This window comes from Tenrec ecaudatus, chromosome 3, assembly GCF_050624435.1.
Source record: "Tenrec ecaudatus isolate mTenEca1 chromosome 3, mTenEca1.hap1, whole genome shotgun sequence".
NCBI lineage: Eukaryota > Metazoa > Chordata > Mammalia > Afrosoricida > Tenrecidae > Tenrec > Tenrec ecaudatus.
This window is the reverse complement of record NC_134532.1, coordinates 182592631-182618608: the sequence shown is the minus strand read 5'-3', so window position 1 is coordinate 182618608 and position 25978 is coordinate 182592631. Positions and strand designations below refer to the sequence as shown.

General features: G+C 48.4%; 1 protein-coding gene across 1 annotated transcript in view; it reads left to right on the top strand.

Annotated features, from left to right (window-relative positions):
* Positions 1-24529, top strand: part of KLB (klotho beta) — a 53110-nt gene extending 28581 nt beyond the window's left edge. The window contains 4 exon segments of the mRNA XM_075544424.1: positions 1505-2015; positions 7521-7789; positions 18101-19244; positions 24081-24529. Of these exon segments, the coding sequence (XP_075400539.1) occupies positions 1505-2015; positions 7521-7789; positions 18101-19244; positions 24081-24469 (2313 nt within the window). The 3' untranslated portion in view covers positions 24470-24529.
* The last annotated feature ends 1449 nt before the right edge of the window (positions 24530-25978 follow it).

The window sequence follows — 25978 nt, the reverse complement described above, 5'->3', positions numbered from 1 at the left end:
CTGCCCTGACCTATGGCAACCCCACACATGACTAAACAGATACAGTCTGTTCTGTCCCATCCACTGATGGCTTGCAGAACAGACCATTGTGACCCAGAGGTTTTCAGCTGGCTGTTCTGCCTAGTCCATCTTAGTCCGGCAGCTCCACGGCACCGTTTAGCCTCATAGCCCCGGACTGGTAGTGGCTTAGCAGGTGCATTGGCCACTAGATGAGACCCTTCCAAATGGAAGGCAAGAATCTACCATTGAACCATCTCACGCCTCAACCATAATACGGCCCACATGTTGCAAACCCCAGCCATTCATGGGGTGACATAGGACCTGGCAAAGTTTGGGTCCATTATATACGGGCATGCCATGGGGCAGGGCAGCTAAGTCCACTGGGCCATTAGCTCCTCAGAGTAACTGCCTCCAGCTCCACAGCAGCTACCGAAACAAGGGCTTCCAAAGAGCAGACTCTGCCGGGCACTGTTTTAAAGCCTTTACCTACATCAACTCATTTAATCTTCTCAACAACCCACGGAGGCGGGGCGCTCTCTCGTTACCCATTGACAGGAGTAGAGCCTGCATTCCCCCGGCCTTCCAAATGTGAAGCAAAGGGAGGCTGGTTCAGCAGGAAACCATCCTTACTCTAGCACTTGTTCTGTAGGGGCCGAGTGAAACCTTTAACCCACCCAGTCTCTCACCTGCATGCAGTCCCCAGGGAGCCCAAGAAAGGGAGCAGTTTTTGAAATGTTATCCACGTGCAAAACAGATGACTTTAGGGAAGCAGGCTCCAAGGGTCAGGCTGGGGGCTGTTTGAGGGTAAACCAGTGATTGTTTCCGTTGTTCCCCTGACATTGCTGCATCAAGGGCCTCCCAGAGCACAGAATGCTGCTTGGTTCTGCTGGGGCTCTGTTTTCCATGGCAACACCAATAAGATTTGGTCTAAGGGTGGTTTCTGCTTCTCTCATTTTCCGGGGAGTTTTGACTTGCAGATCCACATGAAATAAAGGAGCCCCGGTCGCACCGTGGTTACAAGTGTGCCGTCAGCTGTTTGAAACCACCAGCCACTCCTCAGGAGAGAGATGGGGCTTTCTACTCCTGTAAAGTGTTACAGTCTCCAAAACCCACGGGGGCAGTAACTTTGGCTGGCTTGTGTGTGTGTGTATGTGTGTGTGTGTGTGTGTGTGTGTATAGATAGATAGATAGATAGATGTAGATATATACACACACACATACTTATATATATACACACACATTGTGTGTGTGTGTATAGAAAATAAACTTCAGTTTCTAAAACACAAAGCAGAGAGGTGGAGTCCTTCTGCCTGGCCCCTCAGCAGTGCTGCCGGAGAAGCTTCAGGCTGGGCACACAGGTGGAGTGAGAACGCAGACACTGAGGTCATCAGGACCCCTGGACAGATGGCCCGAGCATCCCCCTCTGTTTCAATCATCTGGTCCCCCAGGAGACTTCCCACCAGTCAGATTCTCATGAAGATTAATCACATTTTCTTCTTCTCAGGCTCATTCAAAAGTCTGGCAGAACTACGACCAGAATTTCCGTCCCCATCAGAAGGGCTGGCTATCGATCACGTTGGGGTCCCATTGGATCGAACCGAACCGATCAGAAAACACGGAGGACGTACTCAGGTGCCAGCAATCTGTGGTTTCCGTGCTGGGGTGGTTCGCCAACCCGGTCCACGGGGACGGCGACTACCCCGAGGCCATGAAGACGCAGCTGCCCTCCAGCCTGCCCCTCTTCTCCGACGCTGAGAAGCGGGCAGTGAAGGGCTCGGCGGACTTCTTCGCTTTTTCCTTTGGGCCCAACAACTTCAAGCCCCCCAACACCATGGCCAGAATGGGGCAGAACGTGTCGCTCCATTTAAGAGACGTGCTGAACTGGATTAAGCTGGAATACGGCAACCCCCAAATCTTCATCACGGAGAACGGCTGGTTCACCGACAGTCACGTGAAGACCGAAGATACCACGGCCATCTACATGATGAAGAATTTCCTCAACCAGGTTCTTCAAGGTTGGTCGCACCTTCGTTCTGTTTTTAAAATGCCTTGACTGTGTATTCTAGAAGGTAAAGTCCCCTTTGAGTGTGTGATTCAAAGGGAGTGGTGGTGGAGGTAGAGGAGCTTGGGCCTCTGTCTTGCCTGACGCCATTTGCTCTCATGTCACTCCCATGGGGCCTTTGAAATTATTCTGTGGAGAACATTGTTTTAGGCGGCAGGTGCATCCTTAAATATCAGGAAGAGCCTGTTCCATGCTTTTAAAAAGGGCATGTGACAATGATGGGTGGTGGCCAGGTATGTTTGAGGTGCTCTAGGGGAGCCCTAGGTGTATGAGAGTTATGAACTGAGAGCCAAGGAGACCAGACGGGCTTTTTGCTCCCATAAGCCTAGAAACCCCACAGGACAGTCTGTCCTGCCCTCCAGGGTCGCTGGGAATGGGCATTGAGTCAATGGCAGTGAGTTTGGCTTTATGCTTGTACTTTTGACTCAGGAGAGTACAAAGGACCCACGACGGCCAACACAGAGTATCTATTGTTACTCCTGGGTTTGATTTTTGTTTTGACCTCTGCCTACCCCCCTCGTTCCTGTTCCATTACTCAAGTAGTGACCTCTCCAGGTAGCTGATGAAAATCAGGCGCAGAAGACAAGCTCAAGGTTTGGCTGTTCTGCCCCCTGCCGAGCTGCCAATCCCTCACACATAAAAAGGATCTATCTGTGGATCGTGCGCAGATTCGGTAGCTTTTTACCAGTCTCACACCTGGAGCTAACTCTCAGGTTCTGTAAAGAAAGGTCGTCAGGGAGAATCACACCCTGCGGCCCCAACTTGCAGGAAGCAGCAGCTTGGAAGAGAGGCCTGCCCAAGGACAGAGCGCAGGCACGTGGGAGTCGCCAGAGGACAGGACACTGCCGGCAGGTTCTTGGCAGAGGGCAGTCCATTGACCAGGTGTTACCACCCCACCTCTCCCCGGGTCCTACAAGTCCACCAAAGGGACCAGAACCAGGTCCTGCTAAGACACTGATCTCGTTGAATCACGGTTATCTGCCTGTGCTTTAACCAACAGAACTTGATTTTCTCACAGTTTAGGAAGTGGGAAGCCAGCAACTAGAACACCAGCTCTGAGGAAAGGCTTTCTCTCTCCGTTGACTCTGGAGGGTCTTCCTTCATCTTTCCGGCTTCTGTGGCTTCTGGTGCTTGGAGAGCAATATGTGATTTAGCATCTCTCTGACCCCAGCTCGCTTCTTTCATCCCTGCTATATCTCAAAAGAGGTTGACTCAAAATACACCTGACCTGATCCCTGCCTCGTTAGCATAACAAAGGCAGCCCGTTCCCAAGTACGATATTCACCACAGGTCTAAAAATAAAATGAAAACTTCACTGCCATCGAGTCAATTCAGACTCATATCAACCATATAGGACTAACTACAACTGGCCCTGTGGCTTGCTGAGACTGTAACTGTTTACAGGAGTAGAAAGCCTCATCTTTCTCCCATGGAGTGCTTGGTGGTTTTGAACTACTGACCTTGTGGGGTTTTTTTGTTTCTTTGCTGCCTGCTACACCATGGGGAAAAGTAAAATAAAATAAAATAAATAAAAACTCATTGCCATCAAGTCAATACTGAGTCACAATGACCTTACTTACTACATGATTTTCGGAGTTTCGGAGACTCACTTTTTCCCAGAGTAGAAAGCCTGGTCCTTCTCTGCAGAGCAGCTGGTGGTCTGACGTGCTGCCCTTGCAGATCACAGCCCAAGCTCATAGCTACGAAGCCCCCAGGGCCCCTCCGACATTGCCCGACTCCTGTAACCACAGGCAGAGAGCTTAGGATTTATAGCACATATTTCAGGAGGGACAACATTTAATTCATAACAAAGGTTGACTTCCATACTTGTTTTATTGCTGCTAGCGATATTCCTATTTTATTTTTACCCAATTCCTCAAAGTGGCTGAATCAGAGTTTTAAAACTAAAAATGTCCTCTGAGATGATCTTTTCCAACCGTTTCTGTCCACAAGTGAGAAAAATCAGGCCAAGAAACTTGCCCAATAGACCCCTCCCAGGAGTAGAGCAGAGCCACGGCCTCCGCCCCTCAGCCCAGTGCTGAATGTCTTGCATCACGGGTGTTTTGCTGCTCAGTAGAGTTGTGTTAATTTATGTTAAATGTAAAAGCTCATTGTTAAGTCTCTGGAGGATGGTTTCCGAGAGTGGACAGTTTGTCCACAGGCAGGAGCCGATCCAAACTTGAAATGAGAAACTCTCAGTCACAAGCAGACTTGAGAAGTGGTCCCACGGGGTTCTAGAAATGACCATGCCCCTGACACAAAGAGGCACACTAAGACTCAAGGACATGCAGGCATAACTGCACCACCTCCTTGCTAGGGGCACCTTTGGATCAAAAGAGCTGCCATTCATGTGCCATATTGGCAGGGTGTCATGGGGGTCCGTGACCCCCAGCCCCGGGGACCTCCTCCAATACCAGACCCACGGAATCCTGACTTGTGCTTAGTATTAATTTTAATCATAGAGTAACATGGGATAAATATAGTTGCAAGTGGTTTAAATGTAGTGTTTACTAGAGTATCTAGTAACAACAGAATGGCTTTAGAAAATCTTTCTACATTGAATTACAACATTATTAGTCACTGGGCAGAAACCCTTTTTGAATTTTTTACTTCCTTTCTTTTAAATAACTACTTCACTTTCAAAGAAATTATTGATACAGGTTTACAAATACTAATTAGCATAAGATTATAGATAAAACACCAGAAAATCTGACAGAATCGGCAGCTATTTAAAAAGGGGGAGAAGGGGTAGCGCCAAACAACAGCACTGCCCGGTGGATCCGCATGGTTAAAAGGCGGTTAAAAGCCACCAGCAGCCAGCTCCACGGGAGGAAAACCGGTTTCTCTGCTCTCCTAGACAGTTACAGTCTCGGACACCCAGAGTTGCTATGCACGGGCATCGACTCAATGGCAGCATGTTTGGTTTTCGAGTTTGGTGGTGAAGTGTTACCACTGGGCTGTAACTGCAAGGTCCACAGTTGGAAACCACCAGACCCTATGGTAGACCATAACCACGTGACTCCAAGTATCACTGTCATTGGGTGATAATGACAGCGCTGAGCGGAGTGCATCAGCATAGTTTCTTAGCCTAATAGATAAAGTACAAAAAATGCTTTTGTTGCCATGGGCCCAGGGAGCACAGTGATTATGTGTTGGGCTGCACTCTGCAAGACCGGTGGTTCAAAACCCACCAGGCTCTCTGAGTAAGGAGGAATCATTTTGCTGTTATAATTAACTACAGGGGTGAATTTATTAAGAGATTTAAAATTTCTGCTGAGACACTGCACAGAAATGCTTTTTATTTTAATAAATATTTTATTGAGTACTCTTACAGCTCTTATAACAATCTATACATCAATTATATCAAGCACATTTGTATATATGTTGCCATCATCCTTTCCAAAATATTTTCTTCCTACTTGAGCCCTTGGTATCAGCTCCTCTTTTTTCCCCTCCCTCCCCAACCCTCCCTAACTCCAGAACCCTTGATAATATATAAATTGTTTTTATTTTCATATTTTACTTTTATTTTCATATTTTACATCATCTTCCTTCACCCACATTTCTGTTGTTCATCCCCCTGGGGGGGTGGTTATACATGCAATTGGTTCCCCCTTTCTCTCTCTCCCCCCCCGCCCTTTCCCCTTACCCAACTGGTATCGATACTCTCATTATTGGTCCTGAGGGGTTTATCTGTCTTGGATTCGCTGTGTTGAGAGCTTTTATCTGTACCAGTGTACATGCTCTGGTCTAGCCAGATTTGTAAGGTAGAACTGGGGTCATGATAGTGGGGGCAGGGGAGAGGAAGCATTAAAGAACTGGATGAATGTTGTGTGTTTCACTGGTGCTATACTGCACCCTGACTGGCTTGTCCCTTCCTGTGACTCTTCTGTGAGGAGATGTCAAATTGTCTACAGATAGGTTTGGGGTCTCCATTCTGACCCTCCCCCCTTTCGCATTGAAGTGTTTTTTTTTTGTTTGGGGTCTTCTGATGCCTGATACCTGATCCCATCAACACCTTGTGATCATGTGGGTTGGTGTGCTTCTTCCATGTGGGCTTTGTTGCTCCCGTGATCGATGGCCCTTTGTTTAACTTCAAGTCTTCAAGACCCCAGATGTTATATCTTTTAATAGCCAGGTACCAGCAGCTTTCTTCACCACATTAGCTTATGCACCCATTTTGTCTTTAGCCATCTTGTCGAGAAGGTATGAATCACAGAATGCCAAGTTATTAGAACAAAGTGTTCTTGCATTCAGGGAGGATTTGAGTAGAGGCCCGATGTCTACCTTAATACTTAACCAATAAATATATATACATAGACCTATATCCCTATTATTACATATTCATATATTTATATGTGTACATGCCTATACATGTCTTTTGTCCCCATTGCACTTGATCGAACCCCACCAGGCATTCTATGCCCTCCTCGCCATCTATTTTAGATCTCTCTTGTTCCCTTGTCCCTGGGTTTGTCGCCTCCCTCTCCCTCTCCCCCACCTCCTCCCTGTTCCCATAGATTCTAGAACAATTGGTCCCACTGTTTTCTCCTCAGGATCGTTTGTCCTGCCTATCTTATATAGACATGAAAAATATAAAGAAAAACAAAAATTAAAAATAGCCTATGAATAGGTCCAACTGCTTACCCTTATGAATGTTTCCCAGTCCCGTCTGATGCAGTGCCAAGCCCGGCTCCCAGAGTCTGCAGTCTATTTTCAGGGTGCCTCAGGAACTTTGTTGCTTTGCTCCCTCACTGCTCTGTTGTGCTCTCTTCCTGTTACACCCTGGTGTGGGGGCATCGGACGGGGCACAACTCCCACACTGTGTCCATAGCAATGTGGGTCAGTAGGGGGCGTCGTGTTTTGTGGTGAAGCTGACTCTCAGGTCCTCTCCGTGTATTGTCCGAGCGGCAATGTCATCCTCAAAGCTTGGTAGGTCAGGATGCTGTTCTCTCTCTCTCTCTCTCTCTCTCTCTCTCTCTCTCTCCCTCCCTCCCTCCCTCCCTCCCTCCCTCTTAGCTTGCTCCTGTGCGGTCTGGGCAGACCTGTATTTTCAGTGCTGTCCTCCGTAGTGCATTCTTCTGGGGAGTGGGGTCCAAGTAGCTGGGATAGGGCCCGACCCCAAAGACCAGTTAGCTGACTGCTTCACGCCGGTGTGAGGACCTCAAGGCTTGGCGCACCAGGTGGGTCTGGTCTCTCTCTCCCTTTCCTGTGGAGGCATAAGCAGTCCCCTCCGTGTGGTGGATTAGTGCCCCCTTCCCCCAATGCCTTCATTCCCCCCTTTTTTTTCCTACTCCCCCACCCCTCTTTTCCCCTTCTTTATCGACCATATGACAGGGTCACCCGGTGCCCCGAGCCTAGTGACACCACGGCCTGGCGGTCCTGCGCTTTAGGAAGAAGGCTGCGTCTTGGCGCGCCGTCGGGCCTGCTCTGACCCCGGCTCCTCTTCTCTGGGCAGCAATCAGGTTTGACGGGGTTCGCGTGTTTGGTTACACGGCCTGGTCTCTGCTGGACGGCTTCGAATGGCAGGATGCTTATGACACCCGCCGAGGACTGTTTTACGTGGATTTCGACAGCAAGGACAAAGAAAGAACGCCCAAGACTTCCGCGCAGTACTACAAACAGATCATCCGAGAAAACGGTTTCCTTCGGAGCGAGTCCACACCAGCCGCGCAGGGCCAGTTTCCCTGCGACTTCTCCTGGGGCGTCACCGACTCTGTTCTGAAGGTAGGTGACAGCTTAGGAATTCACACGCACTGAGACGCACAGCACATGCCCTTGTTCGGTGTCCCCCGTTGGTCTGACGGCGAGAGACCTCTCGTGTTACGGGTGAGCCCAGCGTGACGGCCACCCTCTCACAGCGTGTTCCTCCAGTTCTGCCGGGCTCTGCCTCCCTGGTCCCACCCTCTGCTTTTCCAGGGGCTGGACTCTCCTGAGAACATGTAGGAAGCATGTGAGACGAAGGTTTGCCGTCCTTGACTCAGTCCACAGCACGTGGGTCTTTTAAATTTCCTTTTCTCCAGGCCTACTAAGAAACCGTATCCCAAAATAATAATAATCAATAAGCTGTCTCAAAGAGGAAGAGGAGGTTAACCTTCGTGGAGAGCCTCAGCGGCCTGGCGGTGTGGCGATGAGACAGGCTTTCTCCTCCCACCAAGAGCTGCCGTCTTGAAAATGCTCAGGGGCCGTTTGACTCCTCCTCTGAGGTTGCCAGGGGTCAGCATGGACTCAATGGCAGTGAACTTGGTTTGCTTTTGAGGTCCTCTGAAGGACCGCGGGCGACACCATGAAGCAAGCGTTGGGCTCACCTTCTGCGCAAGGTTGGAGAGTGAACCCCACCAGCTGCTGGAGGCAGATGAGGCTGCCTGCACCCGCAGAGTTACGGGGTCCCTGGGAGGAGAACTGAGGCAAAGGCCATGGGGCTAGAGAGCCTTTCAGGGACCCCTGAGTCGTCCAGGCAGTGAAACACTCACGATGAGAGCAAAGCTTGGTGGGTCGAACCCTCCCAGAGGCACCTCAGCAGAAAGACTGGGGATCCGCTTCCAAAATCACGGCCATTAGAAAAGGTATGCGCGCAGGGCTGCTGGGCACGCAGGTGAAAACCATGAGTCAGCAGTGCCTCCGTGGCAAACAGTTTGGTTTGGGGCTAGGAGGGCCTTTGATGGGAATTTAGAGAGGAGGAGGCTGTCTTCAGGAAGCATATGGTCTAGGGAAGAGGTTCTCAACCTTCCTAATGCCACGACCCTTTCATACACTTCCTCATGTTATGGTGACCCCCCAACCATGAAATTATTTTCGTTGCTTTTGCTACTGTTAGGAATCCGGCAACCCCTGTGAAAGGGTCGTTCAACCCAAAGAGGTCGTGACCCCCAGGTTGAGACCGCTGGTCTAGGGGATCATGCAGGCATTTCTGTATGAGGCATGTTAGCACTGACAAGTTAAAGGGGGAAGAAGATGATAAATTCTGTTATACCAAGAGCCAACCATGTCAAGTCTCTGACTTGAGCTGTTTTTTTAAGTCATAGATCTAGGGAAATTACTTTAGGAGGTGTTTTCCTCCTGGGCATGTATCCCAGGGGCAGTCCCCCCACCCCCGCGCTGCCCCCCCTCCCTCTCCCTGCGCCTCATTCCTTACCCTCTTCAGATGGTTATTCAATTGTCATCTACTCAAAGGTTTTCTCCACTTCAAAAAATCATGACCTCATCCTTATCCCTTTCCCTGCTTTCTTTTATAGGTGGTCCACATCCACTCTATACGTTACACATCTTTCCTATTTATCACCTGTCTTCCCCTGGTGGAGTTCAACATGGGCAAGGACAGAGTCGGACGCTCTGTAGTCAGCTATCTCCCCTTCTAGAGACTTGTCAGGCACCTGGTAGGTGCTCAAATATAAGGGATGAGTGTGACAACTTTTAGACCTCAATGGGACCTTGTGGTCGTTGTTCGATGTCATGTCAGTTCTGACTCATAGTAACCCCGTGGACAACAGGACCAGACACTGCTTGGTCCTGGCCCCAGCTTCCCAAGGGCTCTTTTTCTTTTTTTTCTTTTAAAAATAATTTTATTGGGGGAGTTGTACAACTCTTATTACAATCCATACATGCATCCATTGTGTCAAGCACATGTGTACATTTGTTGCCATCATCATTCTCAAAACATTTTCTTTCTACCTGAGCCCTGGTATCAGCTCATTTTCCCCTCCCTCAAAGACACTTGATAATTTATAAATTATTATTTTATCATATCTTACACTGTCGGATGTCTCCTTTCTGTTGTCCTCCCTCAGGGAGGGGGTTCTAGGTAGATCCTTGTGATCCACTCCCCCTTTCTCCCCCACCTTCCCCATCCCCTCCTGGTGTGGCTACTCTCATCGTTGGTCCTGAGGGTCATCTGTCCTGGACGCCCTGTTTCCAGCTCTCATCCGTACTGGGTACATGCTGTGGGCTAGCCGGATTTCCCAATTGTGCTTATGTACCATTGTTGCAGCCACTGTGTCAGTCAGTCCATCTCATCAAGGTTCTTCCGCTTTGTCCGCCTTTCTACTTTACCAAGCGTGGTGTCCTTTTCCAGGGACTGGTCTCTCCTGCTAACATGTCCAAACTACATGAAATAAAGTCTGGCCATAACCTGTCCAAAGTCGATGAGTCTTGCCATCCTTCCTTCTCAGGAGCATTCTGGCTGTGCTTGGTCCACGACAGAGTTCTTTGTTCTGTGGCAGTCCATGACACTTCCCATTGTTTTCACCAGCACCATCATTCGAATGCAACCGTTCTTCTTCGGTCTTCCTTAGTCCCATGCATATGAAGCGGTTGAATTTCCCATGGCTTGGGCCAGACACCGCTAGTCCTCAACGAGACATCCTTGCTATGCAACACTTTGTGGCAGTTTGGTACAGCAACATTTCCCAGTGCAATGCCTGGCTTGATGCCTTGTTTTCGTTTGTTTGCTTTCATTGTTTGATTTCTTGATGGCTACTTCTGTGAGTGTTGACTGTGGATCCAACAAGCAAGATGAAATCCTTGGCAACTTCGATCTGTTCTCTGTTTAGCATGATGTCACCAACAGTCCAATGGAGAAGATGTTTTCTTTACAGGGAAGTCCACATTGCAGGCCTTAAAGACTTTCTATTCCAAACTCTTCCTTTTCCGGGGGTGGAAAGTGAGACCCATCAGTTAATATTGAGGCCCATGTGACTGCCCCAATGGCAACCAAAGGCGAACATCCACTGCTGCACAGACAATGACAAGCGACGCAACAGCAGTCTCGAGCCCTCGGGCTCTAAGTGCTCTCCCCGGAATGTATTAGACCTTTAACTGCTGTGTGTGTATAGCTAGGAGCCCTGCTGGCATAGCAGTTATGTATTAGACTGCCAACTGTAAAGTCAGCAGTTCAAAACCACCAGTGGCTCTGAGGGTGAAAGATGGGGCTTTCTACTCCCATAAAGAATTACAGTCTTGAAAACTCTACAAAGGCAGCTCTACCCTGTCCTATCTGATCACTATGAGTAGGCATCGACTTGGTGGCAGTGCATTGGGTTTTCTGGTTAATGTGTGTGCAGTGGTAGAAAATGTGATAGCCTGCTTCAGTGGAGATTACAACCTTGAAACCCGATGTGACATTTCTACTTTGTGCCACAGTCACCATGAATTAGAATTGACTCAAAAGCAGTGGACTTAATCTTTAGAAACTCCAGTTTTTAGGCAACAAAACTGAGAGTTGGGGAGATTACATAACTTGCCCAGGCTGCCTAGATTAGCTTGCCTCCTGCCTCCTGTGCTAGAAGACCTCACAATGCCACAGGATGCTCTGCTTCCTAGAAGTATATCGAGAGATGGCAATCTGTAGAGACAGAGCATGGGGCTGGAACCAAGGGCCCAAACATTGGGTGGGCAAAGCTATAACCCACCATTATAAATCTCAACCCCTGTCCATTTTTAAACAAGATCTTAGTAAAGGCTCAGGAAAAGATACAAAGAGGAGCAGATACAATTACTAATATGGAAAAAAATGGGAAAAAAACAAAAAGACTAATATGTGCACATCATCTTGTGTAATTTATAAAACCACCCCTCTTTAACATGACAGAGACAGCCCATCTTTCCCCTATCTTGATCAAATATTTTATGGCTGTGTTAGTCTGGGTACTTTAGAGAAACAAATCCACAGAAACTCATGTATAAGTCAGAGAGAGTTTTATATAAAGGTTAAGTGCACATCAAGAAAACATCCCACCCCAGTGCTGCCCAAGTCCACAAGTACAACATTAACCCATACATCCGACACCAATCCTCCTCCATCTCACAAAACACACTATGACAGCGACTGCAGGAGGAAAGCCGAATTAGTGAACGTGTAACTATCTCAGCACTGGCAGGGGTCTCCACACGGGTGCTCCAGCACCCAGGGCTGCATCAGGGTAGATCCATGTGGCTTCTCCTCAGGGATGTCTTGCAGAAAGTAAGCCTTGCCAGCTAAAGCAGGAAACGGTCTATGGAAGCTGCACCCTGGTCTGACCATCACAAAGCAAGAGACCCAAGAACGAGAAAGGCAAGGTTCACCAAGCCATTTATCCCTCGGCCCTTCAATTAACTCCACGTGTGTTTATTGGCCAGGTTGGCACAATAAGCTAAGTACCTCAATGGCTTTCAAAATTCTATACCCAGAAAATAATTCCCCCTCCTACTTATATATGATGTATGTATAAATGTCTGCTTCATTTGAGCACCCTCTTGCCACAGACTGGCACTTTTTGAGTGTCTGCCCCATTCTCGAAGCCTACTCTCTAAGAACAAGCCAGGGGAAAGCAGCGCTGGGACCAATGAGCTCTGAGCTTCATGCTCACACCTGGAGTCTGGTGAGGATTCAGTGTCCCTGGAACCATTTGGACGAAGAGAGAGAATAAGGGGTATCATGGATTGAATTGTATCCCCCTAATATGTGTGAAAATTCTAAGTCTGGGGTTATAATCCCTTTGGAGAACAGGTTGTCTTAATGAGAGAGGATTAGTGTTGGGTGTATTTTGAGTCAATCTCTTTAGAGATATGAAAGAAATCAAACAAAGGGAGCAGAGAGAGAGCAATGGGGTCAGAGAGATGCCAAGCCACATGGAGATCTCCAAGGACCAGGAAGCAGAAGACCATCCTCCCGAGCCACACGGAACTCCGTTCTTTCCCTAGCTGAGTTACCTGAGTTCAGCCTCCCATACTTGGTAGTATAAAATGATATTTGTTAACATCCTCCACTTGTGGTTTTTCTATGGTAGCAGCACTAGATAACTAAGCAATTAGTTTGCCAAGAAAAATCAGGCTGCCATTGCCAGAAGTTGCATGGGTAGATGTTGTATAGACAGAGAACAACAAAAACCACAAAGAGGTCACCTATAGGGAGGTTGACTAATATTTAGAAATATTACCCAACTGAGGAGTGCCTCAGTATCACCAGGAAAAAGAAGCCAGAAGCAGAGCATGTCTTTTGGACCTGGGGTCCCTGGGCTGGGAACCTCCTAGACCCAGCTGAAGACTAAAGCCAAGATGCATGGGTATTTCCAAGAACGCCAGGCACATAGATATTGAAAAGTGACCCTCCCATGGAGCCAACAGAGAAAGAAAGCCGCCTTCTCCTAGGTTGGTGCCCAGAGTGCAGACTTCTAACCTCCTGACTACAAGAATAGATATGGGTGAGAGAACCGATTTGTTTGCTAATGCCATAAAATGTCTACACGTATATACATAAAATACATGTATATATGCATAGAATATATGCATACATGTATATAGAATTGTACAGATGTAACACCATACCTGTCCCTTTCACATCTCCATCTCATATCCCCTTAGCTTCCTCCTCTTGGCTGCCCCTCTCATTTACCAAGCACCATGTCCTTCTCCAGGGACTGGTCTCTCCAAAGTACGTGAGATGAACTCTTGTTATCCTCACCTCCAACGAGCATCCCAGCTGTACTTCTAAGACATGCCTGTTCGTTCTCTTGGCAGTCCATGTACTTTCAATATTCTTCACCAGCACCGTAATTCAAATGTATCAGTTCTTTCATATTCGATGTCCAACTTTCACATGCATATGAGATGATTGAAAAGACCATGCCTTGGGTCAGGTGCACATCAATCCTCAAAGCAGTGTCTTTGCTTGTCAATATTTTAAAGAGGTCTTATGCAGCAGATTGACCCAAAGCAATGCACCATTTCATCTCTTGACAGACCACTTGTCGGTCAGTTTGTCATACTGAGGTGACATATGTGTTACCAGGATGCTGGAAACGGTGTCACTGGTATTTCAAACACCAGCAGGGTCACCCCAAGTGAACCGATTTCAGCAGAGCTTCTAGGCAAAGACCAGACTGAGAAGCAGGACTAGGGTGTCCCTTTCTGAGGAATTAGCTGCTGAAGTCCTTCTGGATAGCACCAGGCTCGGGCCTTCTTTTATTCAGAGCAAGTCCCCCAAATGAACGGCACAAATGTTTTTGAGAGTCCAAGCCAGCCGACTGTAGAATCCTCTGGATTACTCCAATTGCTTCCTTAAAAATTTGATTTGTGTTTTCTTTGAAAAAATACTAAATAGACATCTTAGTTATCTAGTATTACTAGTTATAGCAGAAATGGCACAAGTGGGAAGCTTTGATAACCACATTTATTCTCTCACAGGTAGGAGAGGAGACGTCTGCGTGCGTGTTGCTGGCTCTACCCAGCCCCCCCTCACTGCCATCCTGTCACTTCCAGCTCACAGAGGGAGCCTTTCTCTCTGCCAGCCAGCTGGAGAAAGGCCCGTCTCTCTGGAGCTCTTCTTCCTCCAAATCGCCATGGGACTGTGCACCTGTCTTCTCCCATTTCTACTTGCTTGCTGTTTTCTCAATCTGTTCTTTTCAAATATGGGGGAAAAAACTGATCTAAGGCATTCCCTGCACTAACACAACCTCATTAGCATAACCAAGAATACAAATGGATTTGTAACTTCATGTATGTTCTTACATGCCAGTCTAATAGGTTCCAACCCGTAGCACATACCCCTTATACACTGGGTGACCATTGCCCGTCCTGCAGCCAGGTGGATTCGGATTTACAATACATATGTGGGTTTAGGGGCACAATTCAAACAATACCACCTGATGCTCTGTATCACCCAGAACATAACACCAGGAGGTACATGGTATGTGTTATTTCACGACTGGAAACATTAGTGTGAATCAAGTGGCACTGGTCAGCTTTCTTCAATGAAAGATCCTTTCCATCTGTAATGAAGAAATAATCTGATGGTAACATTTTGAGACCATGTGATGGCCTTTCTTCCAGACAACATTTTACCCAATGGTTTTTCTGTGTGTTTGTTTGTTTGGTTTTGGGGGGAAGGTTACCCAAAGCTTTTAACATGTCTTCACAAAGCCTGTCAGACCCCATGGTGATATTGTAGATTAAAAATGAGAGAGCTCTTACTAATTATTCCTAACTAGAACATACAGTCAGAGTATTAGTTCGGTATTGACTATAAAGAAACATTTTTCTCCCCTGTCTACTTAGCAATGTTTGAATGGCACGATGAGTTATTTTAACTCAATGCTTTCTAACTTATTATTATGTCAATGTTCTTTTTGATGCTCTAGTTGTCTCAAATTTGGCCAATAGGCCCTTTTAAGCTGTTCCTGTTTTGCATTTTCCTTTCTGTTTTTAAGCATTTTCGTATTTTCTGACACAATATGTCCTAGGATAACATCATTCTTTGCCTACCTTAGACTTGGGAAAAACATAATTTTCACAGGAGCCTTGGATCCCTCTAGTGGCAAGATTATGTAGAATCAAGCCCTCGGAACGCCCTTTCAACATTCTAAAAGTTCTTATGTTTACTGGTGGGGATTCATCTTCTCTAGCCAGACCCCTCAGCAGACGCATCCACGCCCCCCCCCCCCCGAAATGCATGCTCTCACAAGGACGCTCAGAGCAATGCAAATCTCCATTGGGGGTTTGCCTCGCTTACTAAGTCCCTCCGAGACAGATCTAAGGGGCAAGAGTGCCTTTTGTAAACACTTTTACAATACCACGATGCTCAGTGCTTTCAAAACACTGAAACTGGGCCATCTAGGCTACAAAGATTTTACTCAAATAATTAATTGTATACAGATTTAGCTTCATGCTCACATGATCAGTGCTCTCTCTGCTTAATGTTCTAGTTAACTGGTGGACAGATGGCAAGTGGGCAGTGATATGGTTTTGTAATTAGCCTATAAAAGAAGGCATAAAACAATTAGAGGAAAAATATTTACCAAAGGTTAATTATCCCTCTCTTACCCCCACCCAACCCATGCATTTAAATTCAGTCCTAGGAGGAAAAAGAAACCTGTAAAGAAAGCCCAGATTTTTACTTTCCAAAGTTTATCCTGAATTTGGACAATTTTCTTAAGCCCTTTTAGACTTAAGGGCCTGGTAGGCAATTGTGGCAGCAGAGGAAAACTGAATCCTGAGTCACCACTATTTGTGGCTCGTAGAGTGCTTCAGGGTGGGCAAGGAGCCCTGGCGGCGAAGTGGTTATGTGTTGGTTGCTGACCACAAGGTCAACAGTTTGAAAACACCAGCAGCTCCATGGGAGAAAGATGAGGCTTCTGTTCCCCTAGCGCAGCGGTTCTCAACCTTTCACAGGGGTCACCGATTCATCACAGTAGCAAATTGACAGTGATGAAGTAGCAACGAAAATAACTTCATGGTTGCAGGGTCACCACAACATGAGGAACTGTGTGAAAGAGTCGCAGCAGCAGGAAGGATGAGACCCACTGCTCTAAAGAGTTAGTCTCCCGAGGCAGTTGGAGGACCATGTACCAATGATGAAACACACAACTTTCCTCTAGTTCTTAAATGCTTCCTCCCCGCACTATCATGATCCCAATTCTACCTTACAAATCTGGCTAGACCAGAGGATGTACACTGGTACAGATAGGAACTGGAAACAAAGAGAATCCAGGACAGATGATCCCTTCAGGACCAGTGGTGAGAGTGGTGATACCAGGAGGGTGGGGGGAGGGTGGGGTGAAAAGGGGGGACTGATTACAAGGATCTACATATAACCTCCTCCCTGGGGGATGGACAACAGAAACGTGGGTGAAGGGATACATCAGACAGTGTAAGATATGACAAAATAATAATAATTTATAATTTAACAAGGGTCCATGAAGGAGGGGGGAGCAGGAAGGGAGGGGGGAACATGAGGCGCTGATACCAAGGGCTCAAGTAGAAAGCAAATGTTTTGAGAATGATGATGGCAACAAATATACAAATGTGCTTGACACAATGAATGGATGTATGGATTGTGATAAGAGTTGTATAAGCCCCCAATAAAATGACTTTAAAAAAAAAAAGAGTCTCCAAAACCCACAGGGGCAGTTTTACCCTGGCCTACAGGGTTGCTATGTGTCAGAATCAAATCGAAGGTAGTGAATTTGATTTGGGGTTTGTGAGGGAGACAGACAGAGCTGCTTCCTGGTGGAGCTGCCCAGCCTGAGGCTCAGAGGAGCTGGATGAAGAACAGGAGCCCAGACCGCTGGGCTCTCGGGCCAGGCCGGGCCGGGCCGGGCCAGGGCTCTCTCCTTGGTGCCCGGGCAGAGAATGGGACAGCAAGCCTGAGTCAGCCTTGGGAGTCCGGGGCATTTACCGTCCTGTCCACCATGAGTCAGTGTCTTCCAAAGAGAACCTGTCTGTTACTCTCCGGTGGCAGGAATGGATGCCATGGCCTCACAGGCGCGTGGTGCCAGGTGTCTGTACCCCTGGAGGCCGTGTGCTTCCCGGGAGCATTTCAGCAGAGGGCAAGCATTTCTTCTCTACCCCAGCCCCCTGGCCTCTTTTAGGAACTCAACTGGGGTCAGCCTTTAAGGGCTGACCACCTTCAAGTCCTTCACCCATGGCCTTGCACGTTGTCTCCACTCAGGGCAGGGCAGCACTGAGCAGATCCAGCTTTGACGAATCCTCTAACTTCCGATCAGGGGAACTGGAGCCTGTGAGGTGCCGTTCTGCCCTATAACCTGGGTGTGTTGTGGTTTGGTGCCCTCGAGTGTGTCCCCACCCGTCGCTGCCCTCTGCACAACAGAACCAAATGCTGCCAGGTCCTGTGTCACCCTCCCAATTGGTCCCTATGCTTGAGCCCATTGTTGCAGCCACTGTGCCAATCCGTCTTGTTGAGGCCCTGCCTCGACAGCTGGGTGCGTGGGCCGGACAAGTGGGAACACCGCTTCTCCAGTTTTCTAAAATAACTTGTGTTCCACGCCAGTCCCTGGGTGTGGTTCCTTCCTGGTGTTTTCTGGTCTCCCGGGGAGATTTCAAGGGCGGGAAGGAAAGTAATTCATCAGAACCTTTTCCTTGACGGCACCCTGCAAAGGGCTGGAACCCAGGGTCATTGGTTAAAGCATCGTTTGCTTGCTGGTTTGTTTGTTTACTTATTTAGTCCTATCGGTGAGAGGCACAAAGGCACAGGCCTGTTCCACTAGCACCCTGGGAGCCTGGCCAGCCGGGCCTCCCTGACCGTCATGACTCTGCTTGCTCCCCCAGCCCGAGTCGGTGGCCTCCTCCCCGCAGTTCAACGACCCCCACCTGTACCTGTGGAACGTGAGCGGCAACAGGCTGCTGCACAGAGTGGACGGCGTGCGGCTGAAGACTCGGCCAGCTCAGTGCACAGATTTTGTCAGCATCAAAAAGCAGCTGGAGATGCTGACCAGAATGAAGGTCACCCACTACAGGTTTGCTCTGGACTGGGCCTCCATCCTCCCCGCCGGCAACCTGGCCACGGTGAACCGGCCGGCTCTGAGGTACTACAGGTGTGTGGCCAGCGAGGGGCTGAAGGCCAACATCTCCCCGATGGTCACGCTGTACTACCCGACCCACGCCCGCCTGGGGCTCCCCGCGCCCCTGCTGCAGGGCGGCGGGTGGCTGAACGCCGCCACGGCGCTGGCTTTCCGGGACTACGCGGGCCTGTGCTTCCGCGAGCTGGGCGACCTGGTCAAGGTGTGGATCACCATCAACGAGCCGAACCGCCTGAGTGACGTCTACAACCGCACCAGCAACGACACGTACCGGGCCGCGCACAACCTGCTGCTCGCCCACGCCCGGGCCTGGCGCCTCTACGACCGCCTGTACCGGCCGTCGCAGCGCGGGGCCGTGTCGCTGTCCCTGCACTCGGACTGGGTGGAGCCCGCCAACCCGTTCGCCGAGTCGCACCGGCAGGCGGCCGAGCGGTTCCTCCAGTTCGAAATCGCCTGGTTCGCCGAGCCCGTCTTCAAGACCGGGGACTACCCGGCGGCCATGCGGGAGCACCTCGCCTCCAAGCGCCGCCAGGGGCTCTCGGGCTCGGCGCTGCCGCGCTTCTCGGCGGAGGAGAGGAGGCTGGTGCGCGGCGCGGCCGACTTCTACGCGCTCAACCACTTCACCACCAGGCTGGTGATGCCGCAGCGGCTGCAGGGCAGCGGCTACGAGGCGGACCGCGACGTGCAGTTCCTGCAGGACGTCACCTGCCTGAGCTCGCCCACGCGCCTGGCCGTGATGCCCGGGGGCGTGCGCAAGGTGCTCCGGTGGGTGCGGGAGCACTACGGGGACTTGGATGTCTACATCACGGCCAACGGCATCGATGACAGCGCGCTGGAAAATGATGGCCTGCGGAAACACTACTTGGAGAGATACGTTCAGGAGGCTTTGAAAGGTGAGGTCTTTCAGACACCGCAGAGATGGGGCGGCGCGAGAGCCAGGGGAGCGGGCGCCTTGATGGCGGGATGAGATTTGTTGAACCCAAAGGTCTGTCAAGGAACCCCGAAAGCAACGTACAAGTTGGGCTGCTAACCGCAAGGTCAGTAGTTCAAAACCACCAGCGGCTTCGTGGGTGCATGATGGGGATGTTTCTGTTCCCGTAAAGAGGTGTAGTCTCCAAAACCCACAGCGGCAGTTCTGCTAGGGATCGCTATGGACCACAGTGGACTCGGTGCTATCCAGTCAATTCTGACTCACAGCAGCCCTTTGGGGCGCAGTAGAACTGGCCCTGTGAGTTTCCCAGACTAACTCTACGGGAGTAGAAAGCCTCCTCTTTCTACTCATCCGAAAGATGAGCCTTAATGAGTAGCTGGTGGTTTCAAACTGCGGACCTTTCCAGTTAGTAGCCCAACTTAGAGCCCACTGCTACCAAGGCTCCCAGACTACCTGCTTAGGAGGACCCCAAACCAAAACAAACCCAAACGCCATCAAGTCTTTCCGACTCATAGTGACCCGACAGAGCCATTTATCTCGTTGCCCTCCCATCAAACTGTGACCCGATTGATCCCACATGTTCCTATTGGCCAGGTTGGCACAATAAACCCACCATCACAGTCAGAGAAGAAAAGGTCAAAGTAAGGGAAGAACAGACTGTGCAGGGCTTAGTACACTATTTTAAGAACCGTGGCTCTTACTCCGATTGAGCTAGGAAGTCACCCCAAACACAGACTTACCGCCACTGAGTCAATTGTGACTCATAGCAGCCCATATGGCTACAAGTAGGGTGGTTACCTACAAAGGCAGCGGTTCCAAATGACCAGCCTCTCCGACACAGAAAGATGAGCCTTTCTACTCTAGATAAGATCTACACTCTCAGGTCCCATAGGGGCAGTTCTGCTCTGTCCTGTAAGGGTGCTATGAGGAGAGGAAGACACGGGGAAAGTTTACATAGAATGGTGACTGATCTAACGTAGGTTCTAAAAGAATCACTCTGGGTGTGCAGTACAGAAATAAGAACAGAACGTCGGACAGGGCAAGATATGACAAGATAATTATTTATAAATTATCAAGGGCTCATGAGGGAGAGGGGAGCGGGGAGGGAGGGGGGAAAAAAGAGGACCTGATGCAAAGGGTTTAAGTGGAGAGCAAATGCTTTGAAAATGAGAACAAAGAATGTACAGATGTGCTTTACGCAATTGATGTGTGTGTGGATTGTGATAAGAGTTGTATGAGTCCCTAATAAAAAGTTTTTTTAAAAAATAAATAAGAATAGAAACAGGAATATTTGGAATAGTCTAGGCAAGAGACAATGATGGCTTGCACCAAAATTGAAAGAGTGGAGATGGTAAGAAGTGATCAGATTCTGGATATATTTTGAATCAGTAGGACTGGTGGAATGTAGCAAATGAGAAAAGAGTCAAGAATGATTCCAAGAGTTTAGCTGCTGCTGTTGTTAGATGTCATCACGTCAGTTCCAACTCATTGCTACCCTCTACACAATAGGACAGAATACTGCCCCGCCCCTGCACTCTGCTCAATTATTCTTGTTTGGGCCTTTTGCTACAGCCAGTGTCAATCCATCTCCTTGACAGTCTTCTTCCTCCTTTTTTTCACTGCCCTGCTACTTTACCAAACATGATGCCCTCTTCCAGGAACTGGTCTCTCCTGGTAACATGTCCAAAGTAACGTCAGATGAAGTCTGGCTATCCTTGCTTCTACAGAGCATCCTGTACTTCTTCCAAAGCAGATGTGTCGGTTCTTTTGGCAGCCCATGGTACTTTCAATATTCTTTGCCAGCACCATCATTCTTTTGTTTATATAAATCATTTTATTGGGGGCTCTTACATCTCTTACAACAATCTATACATCAATGGTATCAAGCACATTTGTACACATGTTGCCATCATTGTCAAAACACTTTCTACTTGAGCCCTTGCCATCAGCTCTTTTCTCCCTCTTTTCCCCACCCTTGTGAACCCTTGATAAATTATAAATTATTATTTTCATATCTTAGACCATCTGCTGTCTCCCTTCACCCACGTTTCTGTTGTTCATCCCTCTTGGGGGGTGGGTGTTATACGTCTATCATTGCGATTGGTTCCCTCTTTCTCCCCCTACCTTCCCCCTACCCTCATGGTATTGCTGCTCCCATTACTGTTTCTGAGGGGTTTATCTGTCCTGGATTTGTAAGGTAGAACTGGGGTCATGATAGTTAGGGGGAGGAAGCATTAAGGAACTAGAGGAATGTTGTGTGTTTTACTGGTACTATACAACATCCTGGCTGGCCAATCCCTTCCTTGTGACCCTTCTGTGAGGGGGATGTCCATTTGTCTACAGATGGGCTTTGGGGCTCCTTTGGGTCTCTACTCCAAACTCCCTCATTTGCATGGATATGATTGGTTGTTTTGGGTCTTCTGATGCCTGATACCTGATCGTGTCAACACCTCAGGATCACACAGGCTTCTGTGCTTCTTCCATGTGGGCTTTGTTGCTTCCCTGCTAGATGGCCGCTTGTTTACCTTCAATCCTTTGAAATCCCAGACGGTTTCTCTTTTAATAACACTATCAGCTTTCTTGACCACAGTTGCCTACATTCCCATTATGTCTTCAATGATGGTGAAGGTGAGCATCACAGAATGCCAGGTTGTTAGAACAAAGTTCTTGCATTGAGGGAGTACTTGAGTACAGGCCCAGTGTCTGTCTGCTACCGTAATACTTAACACATAAATATATGTAAATAGAACTATATCCCTATCATTAAATATTAATATATTTATATATACATGCCTATATTTATACATCTGTAAATGTCTTTTGCCTGTGAGTTCTTTCCTCTATTTCCTTTTACTTTTCTCCTGTCCCACTATCATGTTTGACTTTCATTCGGCTATCAGTAATTCCTCTCGGCTACATTGCACTTGATCAAACACCAACAGGTATTCTGCACCCACCACACTATCAATTTTAGATCTCTTGTTGTGCCCTGTCCCTGGTTTGTTGGGACCCCTCACCCTTTCCCCCACCTCCTCCTCTCCCCTGGATCCATCAGTCCCATTGTTTTCTCCTCAGGATTGTTTATCCTGCCTATCTAATATAGATAGGCATGAAAAAGAAAAAACAAACAAACCCTATAAATAGTTTCAGGTCTGTTTGTTTGGCCCTTAGGAATGTTTTCCATTTGGGTCAGATGAGGTGCCAAGCCCTGCCTAAGGAGCAGAAGTCTAGGGACTTCATTGCTTTGCTCCCCTTGCTGCTCTGTTGTGTTCCCTTCGTATTTCGCCCCGGTGGTGGTGGTGGTGACGGTGTGTGTGTGTGTGTGTGTGTGTGTCAGACCAGGCACAAAGCCTGCACTGTGTCTCCAGGGCTATCTATGGGTCAGCGAGGAGCCATTATGTCTCCTGCATTGGCTGCTCCAAGCAGGAATGTTGTCCTCGAGGGTTGGTAGGCTGGGTTGTGGTTTCTCTCTCTCTTTCCCTCTTAGTTTGCTCCCATGTGGTCTGGGCAGACCCGCCATTCTCCCTGGGCTATATCTTCAGTACGGTCCTCTGTAGTGCATCTTCTGCGGAGGGGGTCAACGTAGCTGGAATTGGGGCCAGCCCCGTCCTGTTAGGTTGATACTCCATGCTGTTATGTTACCCTCAAGGCTTGGCGCGCTGGGATGAGATCTGGTCCCTTTCCTGTGGAAACAAACAATACCCTCCCCACTGGGTGAGTTAGTGCCCTGTACCCCCCACTGCCCCCATATTTTTTTCTTTTCCCCCCTCCTTTGTAGTTGGCTACCATATGCTTCCCTGGATTGGGTCTGACCCCACTAGCAGCATAATTTAAATGTGTCAATTCTTTGGTCTTCCTTATTCAAGGCCAACTTTCACATGCATAGGAGGCAAGTGAAATACCAAGGCCTGGGCCAGGCTCACCTCAATCCTCAAAGTAACATCCGTGAGCTTCAGCACTTTCGAGTGGTCCGTGCAGCAGCTTTTCCTGATACAGTGTCTTTCCCGCTCTTGGCTGAGGCGTCCGTGAGCGCTGACTGAGGACCTTAGCAAGATGAAATCCCTGACGATTTCAACCTCGTCTCCGATTAATCATGTTACTGATTGGTCCGGTGGTGAGGGTTCTGGTCTTCTTTACATTGATTGTAATCCACGTTGAAGCCCGCGATCTTGATCCTCCGCAGCAAGTGCTTCCGTCCTCCTTACTTTCAGTAAACAGTACCAACTAGATGAGTGCCTTCCAAGCGCATACAGAGGAGAACGCTGAGCCCTCGGGCATTTCAATACTCAATGTTTCACTCCAGAGAGGGGGTGAAACGAGTAAAAAGACTGATAAGGAGCCAGTGCTGGAAAAGATAGCTAGAGGTGGGTGTGCAGAGGGGTGGGTTTTTGATGCTGTTGTTGTTTTTTAAGATCAAAATTATACTGTGCTTGTCTGGCCAACAGTTGATTCCAATTCACAGCGACCCTATAGGACACAGTAAAATTGCCCCATGTGTTTCCAGGACCATAAATCCTGATGGGAGCAGAGAGTCTCGTCTTTCTCCCAGAGTGGCTGGTGGGTTCCAGCTGCCGAACTTGCAGTTCGCCACCCAATGTGCAGCCCTCTATTTCACCAGGGCACCTCGAGCTCTGGAAGTGTGCCCAGAGTACAAGACGAGAAGGCACCGGGACAATTGAGAAGTGTCACCTCTTAGATGAGCATGTGGGTAGCGTGTGCCAGGGAAAACTAACTTGTTAGTCAAGGACAGCTCCTGTTCCCTCCACGGCTAATAAAACTCCTATCTGACGTTTTTCAGCCTACCAGATTGACAAAATCAAAATCAAAGGCTATTACGCATTCAAGCTGACTGAGGAAAAGGCCAAGCCCAGATTTGGATTCTTCACACCTGATTTCAAAGCTAAATCCTCAACACGGCTCTACAGCAAGCTGAGCAGCAGCAACGGCTTCCCTGCAGACAACAGCAGCTCTCGATGCGGGCCGGCCCCAGGAAGCCCAGAATGCGCAGCCTGCGTATTTCTGGCGCAGAGGAAACCACTCATATTCTTTGTTTGTTGCTTCTTCTTCACCCTGGCCCTACTTTTATCCATTGCCATTTATCATAAGCGAAAGAAAAGAAAATGTTGGAAAGCAAAGAAAATACAACACATACCGCTAAAGACAGGCCACAAGAGGGTTCAGAGCTAAACTGAGCCTATTTCTATCTGCATGACAGAAGGACAGTTACAGATTTCACTCCAGTTCCACACGCTGGTAGCTCAGAGACGGTGCAGAAAGAAGGCTAACTGAGAAATTGGGGGTAGTCAAGGTGCTGACAATCCATGTCTCTGCCATGGTGGTTCGAATGAATTTCCCCTGAGGTGTTGGCATGTGAATTCAGCTGTTGGAGCTGAAGGAGAAGGCTTCACTTGGCTCAGCCATGAGGATTACCTGACACGTTGATTTATGAGATTTAATGAGCTGCTTTTCATCATTCTTCTCTGGCTTTCTTCTATAGAAACCAATAGTTACTTATAATACAAATAAATAATTTTTTTAAAGTGAAACTTGGTCTCTTTAGACTCCCCTTTGAAACTGGGCAGGTAGTGAGAGATTGTGTTAGCCACCTCTAACCAAGTGCTTTCCCATCAGTCAGAGTTGTTCTTAAAGGGAAAGGGGAGAACTGCAATGGGCTACGTAGTAATTACACTGCAGTAGAGACTCATGCACAGCAGCTCCTGAACTTTTCTCTGAGGGTCACAGCCCAGTGCGTAACCACACCGCCACCAGGGCGCCCCTGAACTTTTCTCAAGAGGAGAAAAAAAAAAATCAAGCGTTTTCTGCGATCTCCTTTCATCGTTAGATCTCTGAAAGGAAGCACACACAGAGACATGCCATTTCAACAGTGTGTCTCATAGAAAGATGAAAGGACTAAGATTAAGGAGAGGGAAGAGGGGCATCACTCGACCTCACAGCGCAACTTCCCCTTTAACAAACTGCCACCATCCCCACCTGCTTGACTGCTGGGAGGTGACAAGGGATATACTCTGCTTGTGAAAGATGAAGAGTTTTACTTACTAGCTCTCTATAGAAGTCAGACAAAGGCTGGGTTATGCAATAAGATTTGCTCTTTCCCCTGAGGAGCTTCACACGCTGACGCGTCACGCACACAGGGACCTTCCAAAATGGAGAAGGCAGCCACACTGTCTGGACGGAGCATCTCTGCTTGTAGGTGTACTTCAGAATGTTGACAGTCTGAACGAGGGGACTTGGTTTCCCTTGTGTCTGCTCAGGGCTGGGACTGAAATCTGAATTTAACCCGAGTGACTTTCTTACACTCCGTGCTGCAGACGTTTCACATCACGGTCTCCACAGCGGCAAGGAGAAGCCTTGAGATAAAAACATTAAGCTTACCTCTAGGTTAGTCAGCATTACTATAACCATCCATTGCACACAGCTTAGTGCCCATCCCCTTCAGGGATTTAGACTTTATTTAAGGAGTCCTGGTGGCACACTGGGTTACAAGTTTGGCTGCTAATTGTAAGGTCAACAGTTCAAACCCACTACCCACTTCCCAGAAGAAAGATGAGGCTTTCCGCCCCTGGGAAGATTTAGTCTTGGAAACCCACAGGGGCAGTTCTGAGTAGGAACTGACTCAATGGCAGTGAATTTGGTTTTCATTTTTAAGGACTAAAGGGAAACTCCTTTGTTCAAAGT